Source organism: Scylla paramamosain, chromosome 5 (genome assembly GCF_035594125.1).
Source record: "Scylla paramamosain isolate STU-SP2022 chromosome 5, ASM3559412v1, whole genome shotgun sequence".
Classification (NCBI taxonomy): Eukaryota; Metazoa; Arthropoda; class Malacostraca; order Decapoda; family Portunidae; genus Scylla; species Scylla paramamosain.
Window position 1 is genome coordinate 2,941,692 of NC_087155.1, and position 14,820 is coordinate 2,956,511.

The 14,820-nt window shown below is 39.5% G+C and overlaps 1 protein-coding gene across 1 annotated transcript in view; it reads left to right on the plus strand.

The window, feature by feature from the left end:
• LOC135100373 (uncharacterized) overlaps positions 1–12,034 on the plus strand; it is an 89,461-nt gene extending 77,427 nt beyond the window's left edge. The window contains exon 4 of the mRNA XM_064003194.1: positions 11,927–12,034. Coding sequence (XP_063859264.1) covers positions 11,927–12,034 — 108 coding nt within the window. The remainder of the gene's footprint in view (positions 1–11,926) is intronic.
• The last annotated feature ends 2,786 nt before the right edge of the window (positions 12,035–14,820 follow it).

Genomic DNA, 14,820 nt, shown 5'->3' on the forward strand with positions numbered 1-14,820 from the left:
AGAAGCCAAGAATCGTCCAAGGTAGAGTTTTTAGCATAGGTTTGAGCAAAGAGTTCAGCTTTAGAAATAGATGTGATAGCAGTGGCGCCATCTGGTTGAAATAGAGGAGGGAAAGAAGAAGAAGCAAAGTTATTGGAGATATTTTTGGCTAGATGCCAGAAATCACGAGGGGAGTTAGATCTTGAAAGGTTTTGACATTTTCTGTTAATGAAGGAGTTGGCTAGTTGGAGAACAGACTTGGCATGGTTCCGGGCAGAAATATAAAGTGCATGAGATTCTGGTGATGGAAGGCTTAAGTACCTTTTGTGGGCCACCTCCCTATCATGTATAGCACGAGAACAAGCTGTGTTGAACCAAGGTTTAGAAGGTTTAGGACGAGAAAAAGAGTGAGGAATGTATGCCTCCTTTCCAGACACTATCACCTCTGTTATGCGCTCAGCACACAAAGACGGGTCTCTGACACGGAAGCAGTAGTCATTCCAAGGAAAATCAGCAAAATACCTCCTCAATTCCCCCCAACTAGCAGAGGCAAAACGCCAGAGGCACCTTCGCTTAGGGGGATCCTGAGGAGGGATTGGAGTGATAGGACAAGATAAAGATATGAGATTGTGATCGGAGGAGCCCAACGGAGAAGAAAGGGTGACAGCATAAGCAGAAGGATTAGAGGTCAGGAAAAGGTCAAGAATGTTGGGCGTATCTCCAAGACGGTCAGGAATACGAGTAGGGTGTTGCACCAATTGCTCTAGGTCATGGAGGATAGCAAAGTTGTAGGCTCGTTCACCAGGATGGTCAGTGAAGGGAGAGAAAATCCAAAGCTGGTGGTGAACATTGGAGTCTCCAAGAATGGAGATCTCTGCAAAAGGGAAGAGGGTCAGAATGTGCACCACTTTGGAAGTTAAGTAGTCAAAGAATTTCTTATAGTCAGAGGAGTTAGGTGAGAGGTATACAGCACAGATAAATTTAGTATGAGAGTGACTCTGTAGTCGTAGCCAAATGGTGGAAAACTCTGAAGATTCAAGAGCGTGGGCACGATAGCAGGTTAAGTCATGGCGCACATAAACGCAACATCCACCTTTGGATCGAAGATGAGGATAGATAAAGTAGGAGGGAACAGAAAAGGGGCTACTGTCAGTTGCCTCAGACACCTGAGTTTCAGTGAGGAAAAGAAGATGAAGTTTAGGAGAGGAGAGGTGGTGTTCTACAGATTGAAAATTAGATTTTAGACCGCGAATGTTGCAGAAGTTAATGAAGAAAAAGTTGAGGGGGGTGTCAAGACACTTAGGGTCGTCGACAGAAAGGCAGTCCGACCTGGGGACATTTATGGTCCCCTCCCTCTCTCTCTCTCTCTCTCTCTCTCTCTCTCTCTCTCTCTCTCTCTCTCTCTCTCTCTCTCTCTCTCTCTCTCTCTCTTGGGATTTCCTTGATGAACTGCCATGTTCTCATGACTACCACTATTTATTGGTGTTTCATCTTTTTATATCCTGCATGAGTCTGCTCCCGTGAATTAGGTATGGTAGTTGTACGGTGATAAATGATATTTCAGTGCAACCTTTGCAATATCTTCCTATATTTATGAAAGTTTTCGTTACTGTGGAGTGTGACTCGAATATTATTATTGTTTTTTTTTTTATATAAATATTTTTCGTTAAATTTGTCCAGCACATTTTTGTTTATGCGCTAAAAAAGAAACCGATCACTTAAATCGCGAACTTTAATTTCATTTGCATAAGGAAGTTTAAATTAGAGAGTGAAATGAAGAAGGACTCCTTAACGTGTGGGAAGTGCCTTCTAACCTACTATGGAGGGTGTGCTGCGTAAATCATGATTGTGTAGGAGCGTGATGTAACCTGTTCACACTGATACCACTTAAAGACAAGCCTTCAAGTACCTTGGTATGTCGTAGTAGTGGTTTAAATAATGTTTTGACTTGTTTAGGTAATCATCAGAGAGAGAGAGAGAGAGAGAGAGAGAGAATCAGAATCAGATTCAAACCTTTATTCCATTTTACAATGGTTATTCTTAGATCATACATTGTGAGATCAGTGATGCCTTAAACAGATAAAATAAGATGTTTTAACAATTAGTTATAATACATGATGATATCTAATTTTAACAATTAGTTATAATACATGATAAAATCTAATTATGACTAAAAGGCTAAGATATGTATCTGCGTCATAATTAAAACTATATATAAAAAACATAACACAATTACAATAAAACAGAAATGATAAGATAATCAGGGATAAAACATAATTTCAATCTAATAATATTGGCTACTCACTTAACTGATGCTTAAAAAGATGGAGGAACAGCTGTTTCTTAAATGAGCGTAGTGAGGGTGCGTTTCTAATGTCGCAGGGGAGGCTGTTCGAAAGTGTGGGCCCAGCCACCGGCATGGAGCGCGCCCCTGTACAAGTGTTATGTACTGGCATATATAGTTGATGGCGTTGCTGGTGGCAACAGTGGACGCTTCACTGACTAGTGGCATGTGAAATATATTTTTAAAAGAGCTCCCCCTAGTTATATTGAACATCAAAGTTCCCATTTCATACATATACTTTTGTTTTATCTTTAACCAGCCAAGCTCCCTCAAGAATGGGATAACTTGTTCATGCCTTCCAGCGCCACCAAGAGCGACTTTAGCGGCAAAGTTTTGCGGTTTTTGTACTTGATGCCTGAGTGTTTTGATGGTAGTGCCCCACACCTTTATTCCATAATTGATGATACTAAGGACAAGTGACTGTATCACTATCACTCTTGCTCTTCTGCTAAAGTTGTCCTTTATTCTATTAATATAAATTATGGAACTAAAAATCTTGCAGCTTATCTTATTTATGTGTGAGTCGAAAGTCATATAAGGATCGAAATAAACGCCCAGATTCTTGAGAGAGCTGCTGGGAACTATGGTGGCGCCGTCAACCCGTAAGGAAGTGTTGGGCGGAATCTGTGACACGAGTCCCCTGCTGCCAACAAACATACATTAAGTCTTGTTTGTATTTAATGGTAGACCATTTAAATTAAAGTAATGTTTTGCTTTTGATAGGGTTTCTTCTCCCCTTTATACGAGATATTTTAGTTTATCTATGCGTCCAGTGTGGATGAACTGTGTATCATCAGCGTATTGGATAATAAGGCAGTCGGAGATGTATTGCGAGAGATCATTGACGTAAATTTGAAATAGAACTGGGCCAAGTACTGATCCCTGTGGAACCCCATAAGACACCCCTAGCTAATTTGACCTATGTTTGCCAATTCGAACAGACTGCGTTCTTTGTAGCAGGTAACTGCTGAACCAAAAAGGAATCAATATTTAGCTTTTTGTAATCTATCCATTAATATATTATGACTTATACTATCAAAAACTTTAGATAGGTCACATAAAGTAATTAGGGATAGGTGCTTAGTGTCGATATTTTTATCTAATTTATTGGATAATGTTAAGAGAGCACTTTTTGAGGAGAGTGAGGCTCTGAAGCAGTATTGAGTATTACTGAGAAGGTGATTCCTTTCGTGGTGTGAAATGAGTTGACTTGCTGTTATTTACTCCAGAACCTTTGAAATATCAAATAAGATATTGGGCAATAAAGATATTGGGCGATAGTTTTTTGGTTCGTTGATATCTCCTGTTTTAAAAATAGGGACCACTATTGCGTGTTTCCACAAGGAGGGAAGTGACCCAGTTACAATTGAGGTATTTAATATACATGTCAGGTATGTAATGATAATTGGCAAGGAATCTTTTAGAAAGAGCTGTGGAATGCCATCAGAGCGATATGAGGAAGTGTTCCTTAAGTGTTTTATCGATAGAATTATAGTGTTGCTGTCGTTGGGCTCAGGTCGGAACGTGCTCCCCGCTGGAATGTTTGCTTGATCAGTGCTGAGTTGTTCTGTATTATCATAAGATGGCAAGTTGCATTGTGATTTCTGAAAAGTCTGCATCCCGACATAAGCAAAAAAATTGTTAAAATTGTTGACTTTGGTTTTAACTTCTTCAGTGTCTCCTGCTAACAATGGACACGTTTTATTTGTAGTGGGGGTATGAGTTGCTTGTGCGTGCTTCAGGTGGCGGCTGTATTTCCTCTTTCGGCTTTAAGGTTTTGGTTAAAGTAATCTGACTTCGATCTATGGAGTAACTTTTTTTTTTCTTTTTTTTTTTTTTAAGCCTTATATTTATCCTGCAGGTTTACATTATATTTGTCTTTCTTGAGACGCACCTGTGTGTCATTCCTCTCCTGCATGAGGTCTTGTAGTTTAGCACTGATCCATGGGGCAGAGGGCCTCCTAATTTCTCTAGTTACTAAAAGACCACACTAGTTTAAGCATCTAATGAATATATTAACCTGATTCTCCATATTATCAGTTGGGAATATCTTATTCAGCTCGTTACACTCCTCCTTCAGCAGACCACAAAACGTATCGGAGGAATAAAAACGTAAATCACGGAATGTTCTAGATATTGGTGAGCGCTTTGGTTTCCTTAAATTTACTGTAACTGTAACTGTAACTAATTCATGGTCAGCCACATTGCAAGGAATAGAGTCACTATGGATGACTGACTGAGGGCTATCTGTTACAATAATATCTAACAGGGTGGCAGAGCTGGGGTAATTCTCGTGGCTTTTGTAATAACCTGGTTTAATTTTGCATTAGTAATCATTTTTCCTAACTTACTATTATTTGAAAAAAGACATCGTCGTTAAAATCATCTAAAGTGTAAAATGACCTTTATTTTTTCAAGCTTACAGCCTTGATGTCGTCAGTAGTATAATCATATGTATGTAAAAGAGATTTTAGATGTCGGTACATGCAACCTAGAATGACTGTAGGGAATTTATAACTTTGTACCGAGAACCATATATCCTCAATCCCCTCAGGTCTCGCAATATTAAAGTCGACCGTAGTAACCTTATAAACATCCTTCACATACACACAAACTCCTCCTCCCCTTCCTTTGTTTCATCTCTCTACATTATAGTTGGGTATTAGAATGTGCTCATCGGGAGTATCAGGAGATAACCAAGTTTCACTTACACATAGTATATCACTGTCTCTATCCATTTATTGTCTCTATCTATTTATGTGATCAACTTTCATGTTTCTCATTTTTGTAGTACCCGCTGTGGCCTTCCTTCCTCGCCGTCTCCCTATTCATTGTATGCGTAGATGTGGCACAGCCTCTGCTTATGTCCCACTTGGTGACACAAACCACATCTAATCCGACGATCGAAGCGGCAGTTTGCTTGGCGATGGTTGTATTATCCGCAGTTAAAGCAACCATGTCTGTAGTTTCTCTTAGATGTTTTATATGTGTATTGTGTCCCGTGTGGCGTATATGGTTTGTAAGAGGGGGATGCTTTGAATGTGTTTGTCCCTCTCAACCTCTCGCCAGTCACCCAGAGTGCCGGGGTCATGTGCTCTATTCACTTCGTGCCAACTCATTACTTGATCCACAGAGGCAGAACTCTATTGGCTGCCTCTGCTTAGGAGTACGGCACAATTCTCTTGACAGGAGTTGTCGGTTGTGTGGGAGGAGAAGAATTACCCCGTAGAGGTATAACGTGAGGGCGTGTCGGGGGTTACTCCGTATTGTCGAGAATGTGAGGTGCTCGGGTATGAGGGAGGCGAAGTGTTCAGGCCAGGTACTGGATGGAGGTGCCGGGTAAGAGGGGTGCGGGTGTAGTAGGTGGCAGGTGTAGTATCGTTTCTCACTGTATCACCAGGCTGGCAATGTCTGGCATGCTATAGTTTGGACTGGTTTCTCTCAGGTCGCTTACTGAAATTAACTTCTTTTTTTTTTTATATTATCCCAATCGTTACTTAAATTAAATCTTGAGCACTATTTTCCAGTAATGTTCAATAACCTGATCACGCCCAGTCTGTTCAGTAAAATTGGTTTTTCTTCATCTTCAAAACACAACTCGTCAACACTGCCAGTACCAAGCGTGAACTCGGGAGTTGTTTTTACAACACCTACACCATTTGTTTCACCCCACTTAAGTAGCTGGTCGTTAAAATCACGTATTTTACATTGGATTTCCAGGGACTCTGGCACTGGCACGATCTGACACACATTTATTTTCATATTGTTGTTACGTTCCTTCAGAGCACTAATTAGATAGCCTAAACCATCAAGGATATTTTCTGAGGTTTTTCCTTCCAGTATGTCATACAGTCCATAGTACATTTCACACTCGCTCGGTATTACTATTAGTTGTTCACTCACCCAGCATCTTAGAAGGTCCGTGTTTGCACGCGCAACGGTCTTGACAGAACAGCTATCGTGAAGATCAGATCGCAGGATTCGTCGTAAGTTAGTATCTCCTAGGAGGAGACATCTCGTCAAGTTTGAGACATGCGCTGTGGCCTCCTGCTGTGAGTCTTGTGTTTTTATTTGAAGTTCTAGTTCACTGATACGTTGCTGAAGGTGCTGGATAATGGAATAGGCAGTCTTTACCTCAGCGTTCAGTAGATCTATTTCCCTATCCTTCGTGTGTAACTTTGAAATAATGGTTCTTATGTCCTTGTTTATCTTGAGCAGAGTCATCTCATGTCGAGCACTATTGTCGTGAAGGCTAGGGGGTGGACGGGGCAGCTGTTTATTATCTGTGGTAAGCTGCTGGTCATCTGCTGGTGATGTGTGGGTGAGTTCAAAGGATGATACCTGCTCATCGTCTTCTGCGTGATTATTTTGTCGGTTTGGTGTTGCTGACGGTGGTATGTCGTCAGTGTCGTCAGAGCATTGTAGCTGAGTATTTACCATGGAGGGTGACTGTGGCAATTCAAATGAAGTGACATCAGGGGCTGTATGAGGTACCGCTGTGATGTCAGAGGTGCTTGTCTGATTCACAGGTGACAGGAGCGCACTAGATACCGATGATACTGCCTCAGGATTTGGGTCAGGTGGTGGTGTGTTTCTGATGATCATCTCTATAAGCTGGTCTTTGTTTACCCATATTTTGCCACGTCCCAATTCACGATATCGCTTTTGGAGATCAGCTTTGTTGAAGTTTTTGTTTAGAAATTCCCTAGATGGCAGCTGAAGCGATGGTTTGTGACTTTGCTGCTGCTGTTCCGCTTCGGATTGGGTGAATGTGCTGCACACAGACATTCTCGTATCATAATCTGGGACTTGAACCTCGGATGGAGCAGTTGTTAGGCAGAGGGTAAAAGGTGACAAGTTTTAGCTTAAGTTATGGTGCGTCTTTTAGTATAATTTCGAGACACGTTTCCATAGCAACGATGTTGTCGCTACTCGAGAGAGAGAGAGAGAGAGAGAGAGAGAGAGAGAGAGAGAGAGAGAGAGAGAGAGAGAGAGAGAGAGAGAGAGAGAGAGCGGACAGGTAGGCAGGAAAGCAGACGGTCAAATAAACAGGCTGGGAGGCAAGCTAGCAAGCAAGCAAGCAAGCAAGCAAGCAAGCAGACAGACTAACGGGCGGGGAAAGAGGTGGATAGACATATAAAAAAGAAAGAAAGAAAGCAGGCAGACAGACAGCGTGACAGTTGGTCTAACTTGAAGAGGAGAGGCAGGCAAAGAAGCAGCCAGACAGGCAGGCAGGCAAAAAATAGAAGGCAAGCAAGCAGACAGACAGACAGACAAATAGACAGAGGGACAGATGGATGTGCGGCAGACACAAACATGGACAAAGTAGTTTTAGATAGCGGCAGAAACTGGTATATTTCATTCTAAAGAATATATTTCCACAATTTTTTTTTGTAAAGCACTGTAATAAATATTTTACCGTGCCCTGCAGCGAGTACTTGACCAAAAGTCCAACTGAATTAGTCGGTGGGATATTAATACAGCATAATGTTTGCATAATATAAACGTATGCCTCTTCCGTTACTCGTTTATTCTTTCGTGATAAGTTACTGTAAACGAAGAAAATGCATACATAGTGACTTAACTTTATTTTTCTCTAATGACCTCGTATTTACGGTATGCCATTTTCAGGCACAATACGGTTGTCATTGATTTCCTAAAATATACCAGAAGACAGACCTACTGACCCATACTCATATATATTGTTCCACTTGTAATGTTACACAAGATACACACACACACACACACACACACACACACACACACACACACACACACACACACACACACACACACACACACACACATACACACAACATTAATACAAATAGATGCGCTGCAAGAAAGCAACAGAGACTGCGATGCTCATTCTTACAGAACATTATAGTGAACATGTGAGGCAGAGATAAACAGACAGACGCAGACAGACAGATTGATTTAAAAACACTTAGTAACATGTACTTGTTATAAGCAATTCTAAATGACCATTAATTTCCCGTTCATTCCCATTCATTCAAGCATTTCAGCGTTGAGACGCAAAGGAAGTGTAGGTGTTGAGGCAGCGGTGGTGATGGCCCCTTCACCTCGCAGCGAGGCAGGAAGGGGAGGCGAGGGACACAGCAGTGACTGGCCTGAAAGCGCCTTGTGTCCCGCCTCCTCTGTGCGACCCTCTCCCTAGATTGCCATCATCCGTCAATCGCAACATGACTTGTGCTCCTCCTCTTCACCCTCACTTAACTACCACCACTCTTCCCGGAGAAACCGTAACCCTATGCCATCAGAGCCGACAGAGCTGGTTGCATTAAGATCTTTAACTGTTAATATAACGGTGTTAGTATCTATGGGTTCAGGCCTAAAAGCAGAGACAATATTAATATTAGACTGAGGGAGTTGGACGACGGATTTACCTTCATTAGTTAGTTTTTTTCTGTGAGCGTTTAAAAGTGGATTCTCCAACACTAGAAAATAAATTATTGAACTCTTCGGCTTTATCACTTAGATTATCAAAATTATAGGCAGTGTGCTTACTTTTCTGACTAGGGATAATTTCATTAATGACGTTCCATGTCGCCGAAGTGTTCCCTTTACTGCCTTAGAGACGGCCGTGGTAATGATCCGCCTTAGTTTTGTTAATTGTTTTTTCTTTTTTTTTGCATGTTTCGTGGCTGTTTTGTAACGTTCCCGTAACCGTGAATTAGGCTTTCTTTGTAACCTATTACGGTCCTCCATTGCCTCACGGATATCGTCATTTATTCATGGTGTAGGTTTTCCTTTCACTGCTCTAGTTACAAGAGGGGCACACATGTCAAGACAGTTAATAAAAACGTCATTAAAAATGCATACTTGTTTGTTCACATCGTCAGTTAAAAATGTATTATTCATATTATGAACATTGTCAAGGAGGAGCGAGCGAAAAGTATTTTTATCATAGTTCTTCAAATTACAAAAATTTTTTACCAGGGACAGTTTTTTAGGTTTTCTAACCTTGAAAACAACAGATAATAGGTCGTGATCAGCAGTGGCCTGAGGAACAACATCTTGTGATAGAATGACATCAGGTTTATTAGTTATTATGAGATCTAGTAAAGTAGCTGATGTTGAGGTCGTTCTTGTGGGTCTATCTATTATTTGTGTCAACCTGTTTTTTATTATCTTACTGATTTTATCACCCGTTGTCACCAAATCATCATTAAAATCACCTAGGAAAAGGATACTTTTATCACGCAGACATACCATCCTAAAAACATCTTGAATGTAGTCAAATGATGTGGCTAAAGCCTTAGGGTGTCGATATACACAACCAATGATGATGGCTGGCAACTTCCTGCACTGTACCTTTATCCATACATCCTCCACGCCTGTCGGTCTTGGCACATCTAGCTTAATGACAGAGGGATTGAGGGTACCATGGACATATATGCATACCCCGGCTCCGACCATTGTCACATCTAAAAATCTTATAATCAGGAATTTCTACGTAACCATCTGGGTTGTTTGCTTGAAGCCATGTTTCACTTATACATAAAACATCGATATTTCTATATATTATTAATAACTTTACCTCGTCCAAACTAGATAACAGTGATTGTGCATTAATGTGTTCAACAGTTACCGAATCCTTTTTTAACTCCTTTATTTCAACAACGGCAGATGCTTCTTCGCCATCATCCTATGCTCTCTATACTGTTGACGTAAGCGGCTCTTATGACCTAAACGTTGACAATTGCCACATAAGAGTTTGTGGTCAAATCTACAATTTCTTTGAACACGATTGAATTCGCCGCAATTGTAACACCCTGTTTTTTTTTTTTTTTTCTCTTCTCTCTCAGTAGCATATTTATTTATTTTCTTTCCTTTCTGTAACCATGCGAGTTATCACTGTACGTTTCCTGCGTCTCAAACACCGGGGTACTTGCGTGTTTCTGCACTAGGTGGCTTTTGCTCCATCTGCCCACTCCTGAGGTGTAGGCGTGGGCCTGATCATAAGCTGTATGGTGTCTGCCATCCAGCGTTCTCCTCAGGGTTGTGTCGTGCAGACCGGGGCTGAATGCATCCTCCTCTTTCTTCCAGCCCGCCTCATGTTTTCTTGTCAGTGTCCTGGTAGGTGTGAGATGAGAAAGACCTCGTGTTTTAGAGCAGTGGGGGGCTGATGGGAAGCTTTATGGGTGGGAGACTTTCGGGTGTAAGACTTGCATTGTTGGGTTGTTCTGCTGTGAGCGCGTAGGGAAACCATACCCGCATAGGTTGGCGGGCCGCGGGAGCCAGCACTCAGTTTGATTTTTTTCTATATGTATGTATAGTGTGGAAATAGCAAAGGCATCGTAGAAAACTAACATCTGGAGCTTCATCACTGTGTTTCAGGGAAAATATGAGTAAATCGTGTGAGTCTTGCCATTGTAGGAAAGACGGCCTCCTGCGGGACATAATCAAGGTAAGGGGCGGGACAAAAAAATAAAATAAAAAAAATAGAACCCCTTTGGTAATGCGTATTTAGGAATATTATTGCCAGCGAAACACTACATTGGCTTTGCAGTGAGGCTTTTGTATTCAGATGACCACGGGAGATATGTAGACACAACTATACTAGGGGAAAACTTTTAAAAATATCAAAGCGTTTATTAACTAACCTGCACTCTTTTCAGTTACACTTTTTCATATAAATTGTTTTTGCTTTGAAGAGAACAATGGTGATAGAATCGAAGCAGATGCTTTCATGTTTGTTGTTATGCTGTTAGATTGTTTTCTATATGTATGTATAGTGTCGAAATAGCAAAGGCATCGTAGAAAACACTAACATCTGGAGCTTTATTACTGTGTTTCAGGGAAAATATGAGTGAATCGTGTGAGTCTTGCCGTTGTAAGAAAGACAGCCTTTCTTTGTGGTCTTTGTTGTTGCTGTTGTTGTTTTGTTGTGTAAGACGTTATAGCGAACATCCTGCGTCCTCGCATTAACCACACGAAAAGGCAGGTATCTAACTAGGATTGGTTAGAGAGGTGTTGTTGTTGTTGTTTTTGTTATCAGAACCACAAACGGAGGAAGGTGGAGGTGTTGTATTACTGAACAACAATAAAGAAAGAAGAATAGATGAGTCAGACCACCTTGGCGGAGATACTCAAAAGGGATTCTCATGTTTTGTGCCGTGAATACTTTATATGGCTAGACTGAAGTGGTACTTATTATTTTCTAAGTATATCCTTGCTGTTGTTTTTTAGGTTTGTACCACTGAATGTTGGCAAGCTTTATATTTATTATTATTTTTTTTTTCCTTATTTGATCTTGTTATATATGTAATTGTGTTCGTTCGTTTTATTTTGTTGCAGCTGTTGTGCATATTTAACATTCGTAGCGTTTCAAGTGTGTTCTGTTTTCAGTGTTGTTTTCCATGTATCCATGTGTTCTTGCTTGGAGGAATTTGACACGTTTTATTTATGACATTTCGTGTTTTTCTTCAGTATTTATTCTTTCCTTTTTTGTTCAGGTGTACGTTGTAACTCATGCAGTAAAGGATTTCTGGTAGTTCTGTTTATGATGCTTAATTTTTAGCTCTTTTCAGAATAGTCAAGCTGCATCACTTTCTTATGTGGATGTTTTGATATTTTCAGGAAAGGATGGCAGGTGGTGCCGCGGTGAACACTCCCAACACGTGCAGAAGGAAAATGAGTACCTGCTTCATTACATCATTTGCACTCTGTTTTGAAACTCTCTGTTAAACTTTTTTTTTTTTCCATGTCAACCGAAACTTGACACTGTTGCCTGCCTTTCTCCTGTCTGCTTCCCACGAATCTATGTAGGAAAGAAAGGATGTGCTTCCATGGTATTGTGTCAGTAGTATTATCCATTGAAGGATTAGTTTAAACTTTTTTCCAAAGCGTTGCTTTGTCTCCCATTTTTCTGCCTTCCTAAGGTATATATATATATATATATGTATATATATATATATATATATATATATATATATATATATATATATATATATATATATATATATATATATATATATATATATATATATATATATATATATATATATATATATATATATATATATATATATATATATATATATATATATATATATATATATATATATATATATATATATATATATATATATATATATATATATATATGAAAGGAGAAAGATATAAATTTAGTCTATAATGTTCATTGCAACATCTTATAGTGAAAAAATTCCTTCAAGGATTAACCGAGAATCTTTTTCAAAACCATAATTTTTGTGTTCCAGTCTTCGTGTGCTTATTTTAGTGTATGCATAAAGAAAAGAAGGATACGAAATCATATATTTTCTATAATGATGTCATCTTTTTGGTATAAATATTTACTTAGAGATTCAGTTACAACCTATCATTTTGCGTTCGCTTTTTTTTTTTTTTTCGTATATATCTTTTGTATGTACGAATATATGAGTGAAGAAAGGAAAGATGCAATTACGAAATACTTTCCATAATAACAGGAATATTCACTTCAGGACTTTATTAGGTAACAAATGTCAGATCTTGTAATTTATCCGTTTATTTATCCTTTACTGTGTTTTACCGATATGTAGATAAATAATATTTTGCATGTTATGATAAAGTGTCCTTGGAAACTATTACTGTAACAGATTTTATTTATTGTGAATTTGGTTTCCACGAAAAAAAAAAACTACCTTTCCTTCTATGGAGAAAAGATATTTATATTTTTGTGTTCAATTGGTATTTGTAAAGTAAGTAAAGGGCTAATATTATCATCACAGCCAAGTTTTTCGTCATGGTTTGTATGCAATACCAATTCTCTCATTAAAAGTTTAACCTTATCCGTCCATGTATGGAGTATGCTTCACATGTCTGGGGGGGTTCCACTCATACTGCTCTTCTAGACAGGGTGGAATCAAAAGCTTTTCGTCTCATCAACTCCTCTCCTCTAACTGACTGTCTTCAGCCTCTTTCTCACCGCCGCAATGTTGCATATCTAGCTGTCTTCTACCGCTATTTTCATGCTAACTGCTCTTCTGATCTTGCTAACTGCATGCCTCCCCTCCTTCCGCAGCCTCGCTGCACAAGACTTTCTTCTTTCTCTCACCCCTATTCTGTCCACCTCTCTAACGCAAGAGTTAACCAGTATTCTCAATCATTCATCCCTTTCTCTGGTAAACTCTGGAACTCCCTGCCTGCTTCTGTATTTCCACCTTCCTATGACTTGAATTCCTTCAAGAAGGAGGTTTCAAGACAGTTATCCACCAATTTTTGACCACTGCCTTGACCCTTTTAAGGGACTGGCATTTCAGTGGGCATTTTTTTTATTGATTTTTGTTGCCCTTGGCCAGTGTCCTTCTTACATAAAAAAAAAAAAAAAACCTTGAGAGTAAAGGGGGTTATCAGACACAATGTATCATAAATACTGGCTGCCTGTCTAAGAAGCATTCTCTCTGTGAGTTTCAATGACAGTTGTGTGTCAATTTCTTTTCTTGTAAGATCTGGTCCAATCAACCGATTTTTTACCCTTTTCGAAAAATTCAAATGTACCTTGAAGTAGAAAAAAATCTTTCAGGGGGTTCCAACTTATGTCAAACACATTTTTCTCCTCTGTACCTACAAAGCTTGAATGTGAAGGTGGTAACTCCATTTCGCCTGATACCACCCATTCCTTTATTTTGAAGCCTCCTCTTTTTAGTACCTTTTTCTATTTCCTGCACCATGCTACTTGCTTCAGCATAATCATTCACACTTGTTAGCAAATCATCTACATATGAATTACTTTCAATGAGTTTCATGGCCCTAAGACAATCCTTTCACATTTGCGCATTTTTCCGAAGAGCCATCACAGCAATTGCTCCTCCCGGACTGTCACTAAATGTAACCGTTGTTAGAGCGTACTGGTCGGGTTTGGTGTTCATCTCACGCCATGAAAATATATGGTAGTGTTTATCTAATGAAGATGAATGAACCGAGTTATACATCTTACTTATATCTACCATTAATCCAACAGATCTCTGTCGAAATCGCAAAAAGTATCCAAAAAATATTATTAAGGAAGTCTGGCCCTTTAGCAAGGAATTCATTAAGTTAACAACCTATGTAAGATGCTGAAGAGTTGAAAACTATTTTAATTGGTGTTGACCTCAAATAAGCTTTGTGTACCTCATGATGAGGTACATAAAACACTGATCCCTTGTATGCTGATATCTCTTCCTCACTCAGTCTACGCGAAACTCCTCTATCTATCATGTTCTGAATCTGGTCACTATACAGGTTTGTGTAACTACTACCTAGCTTGTTCAGTCTCCGTTCTGTTGATACCAATCTGGCAAAAGTTACCGAATAGTTATTAGTCATCTTACTTGGATCTCTAATCCATGGATATTCTGCTACCCACTTCTCATTACTCTCATCATAATGTAATCCTTCGTCAATCAGATTTGACTCTCTTTGTTCTTTCACTTTAAGGTGGCTATCTAATGAGCATTTCCCACATCGACAACCTTCACATTGAGGGG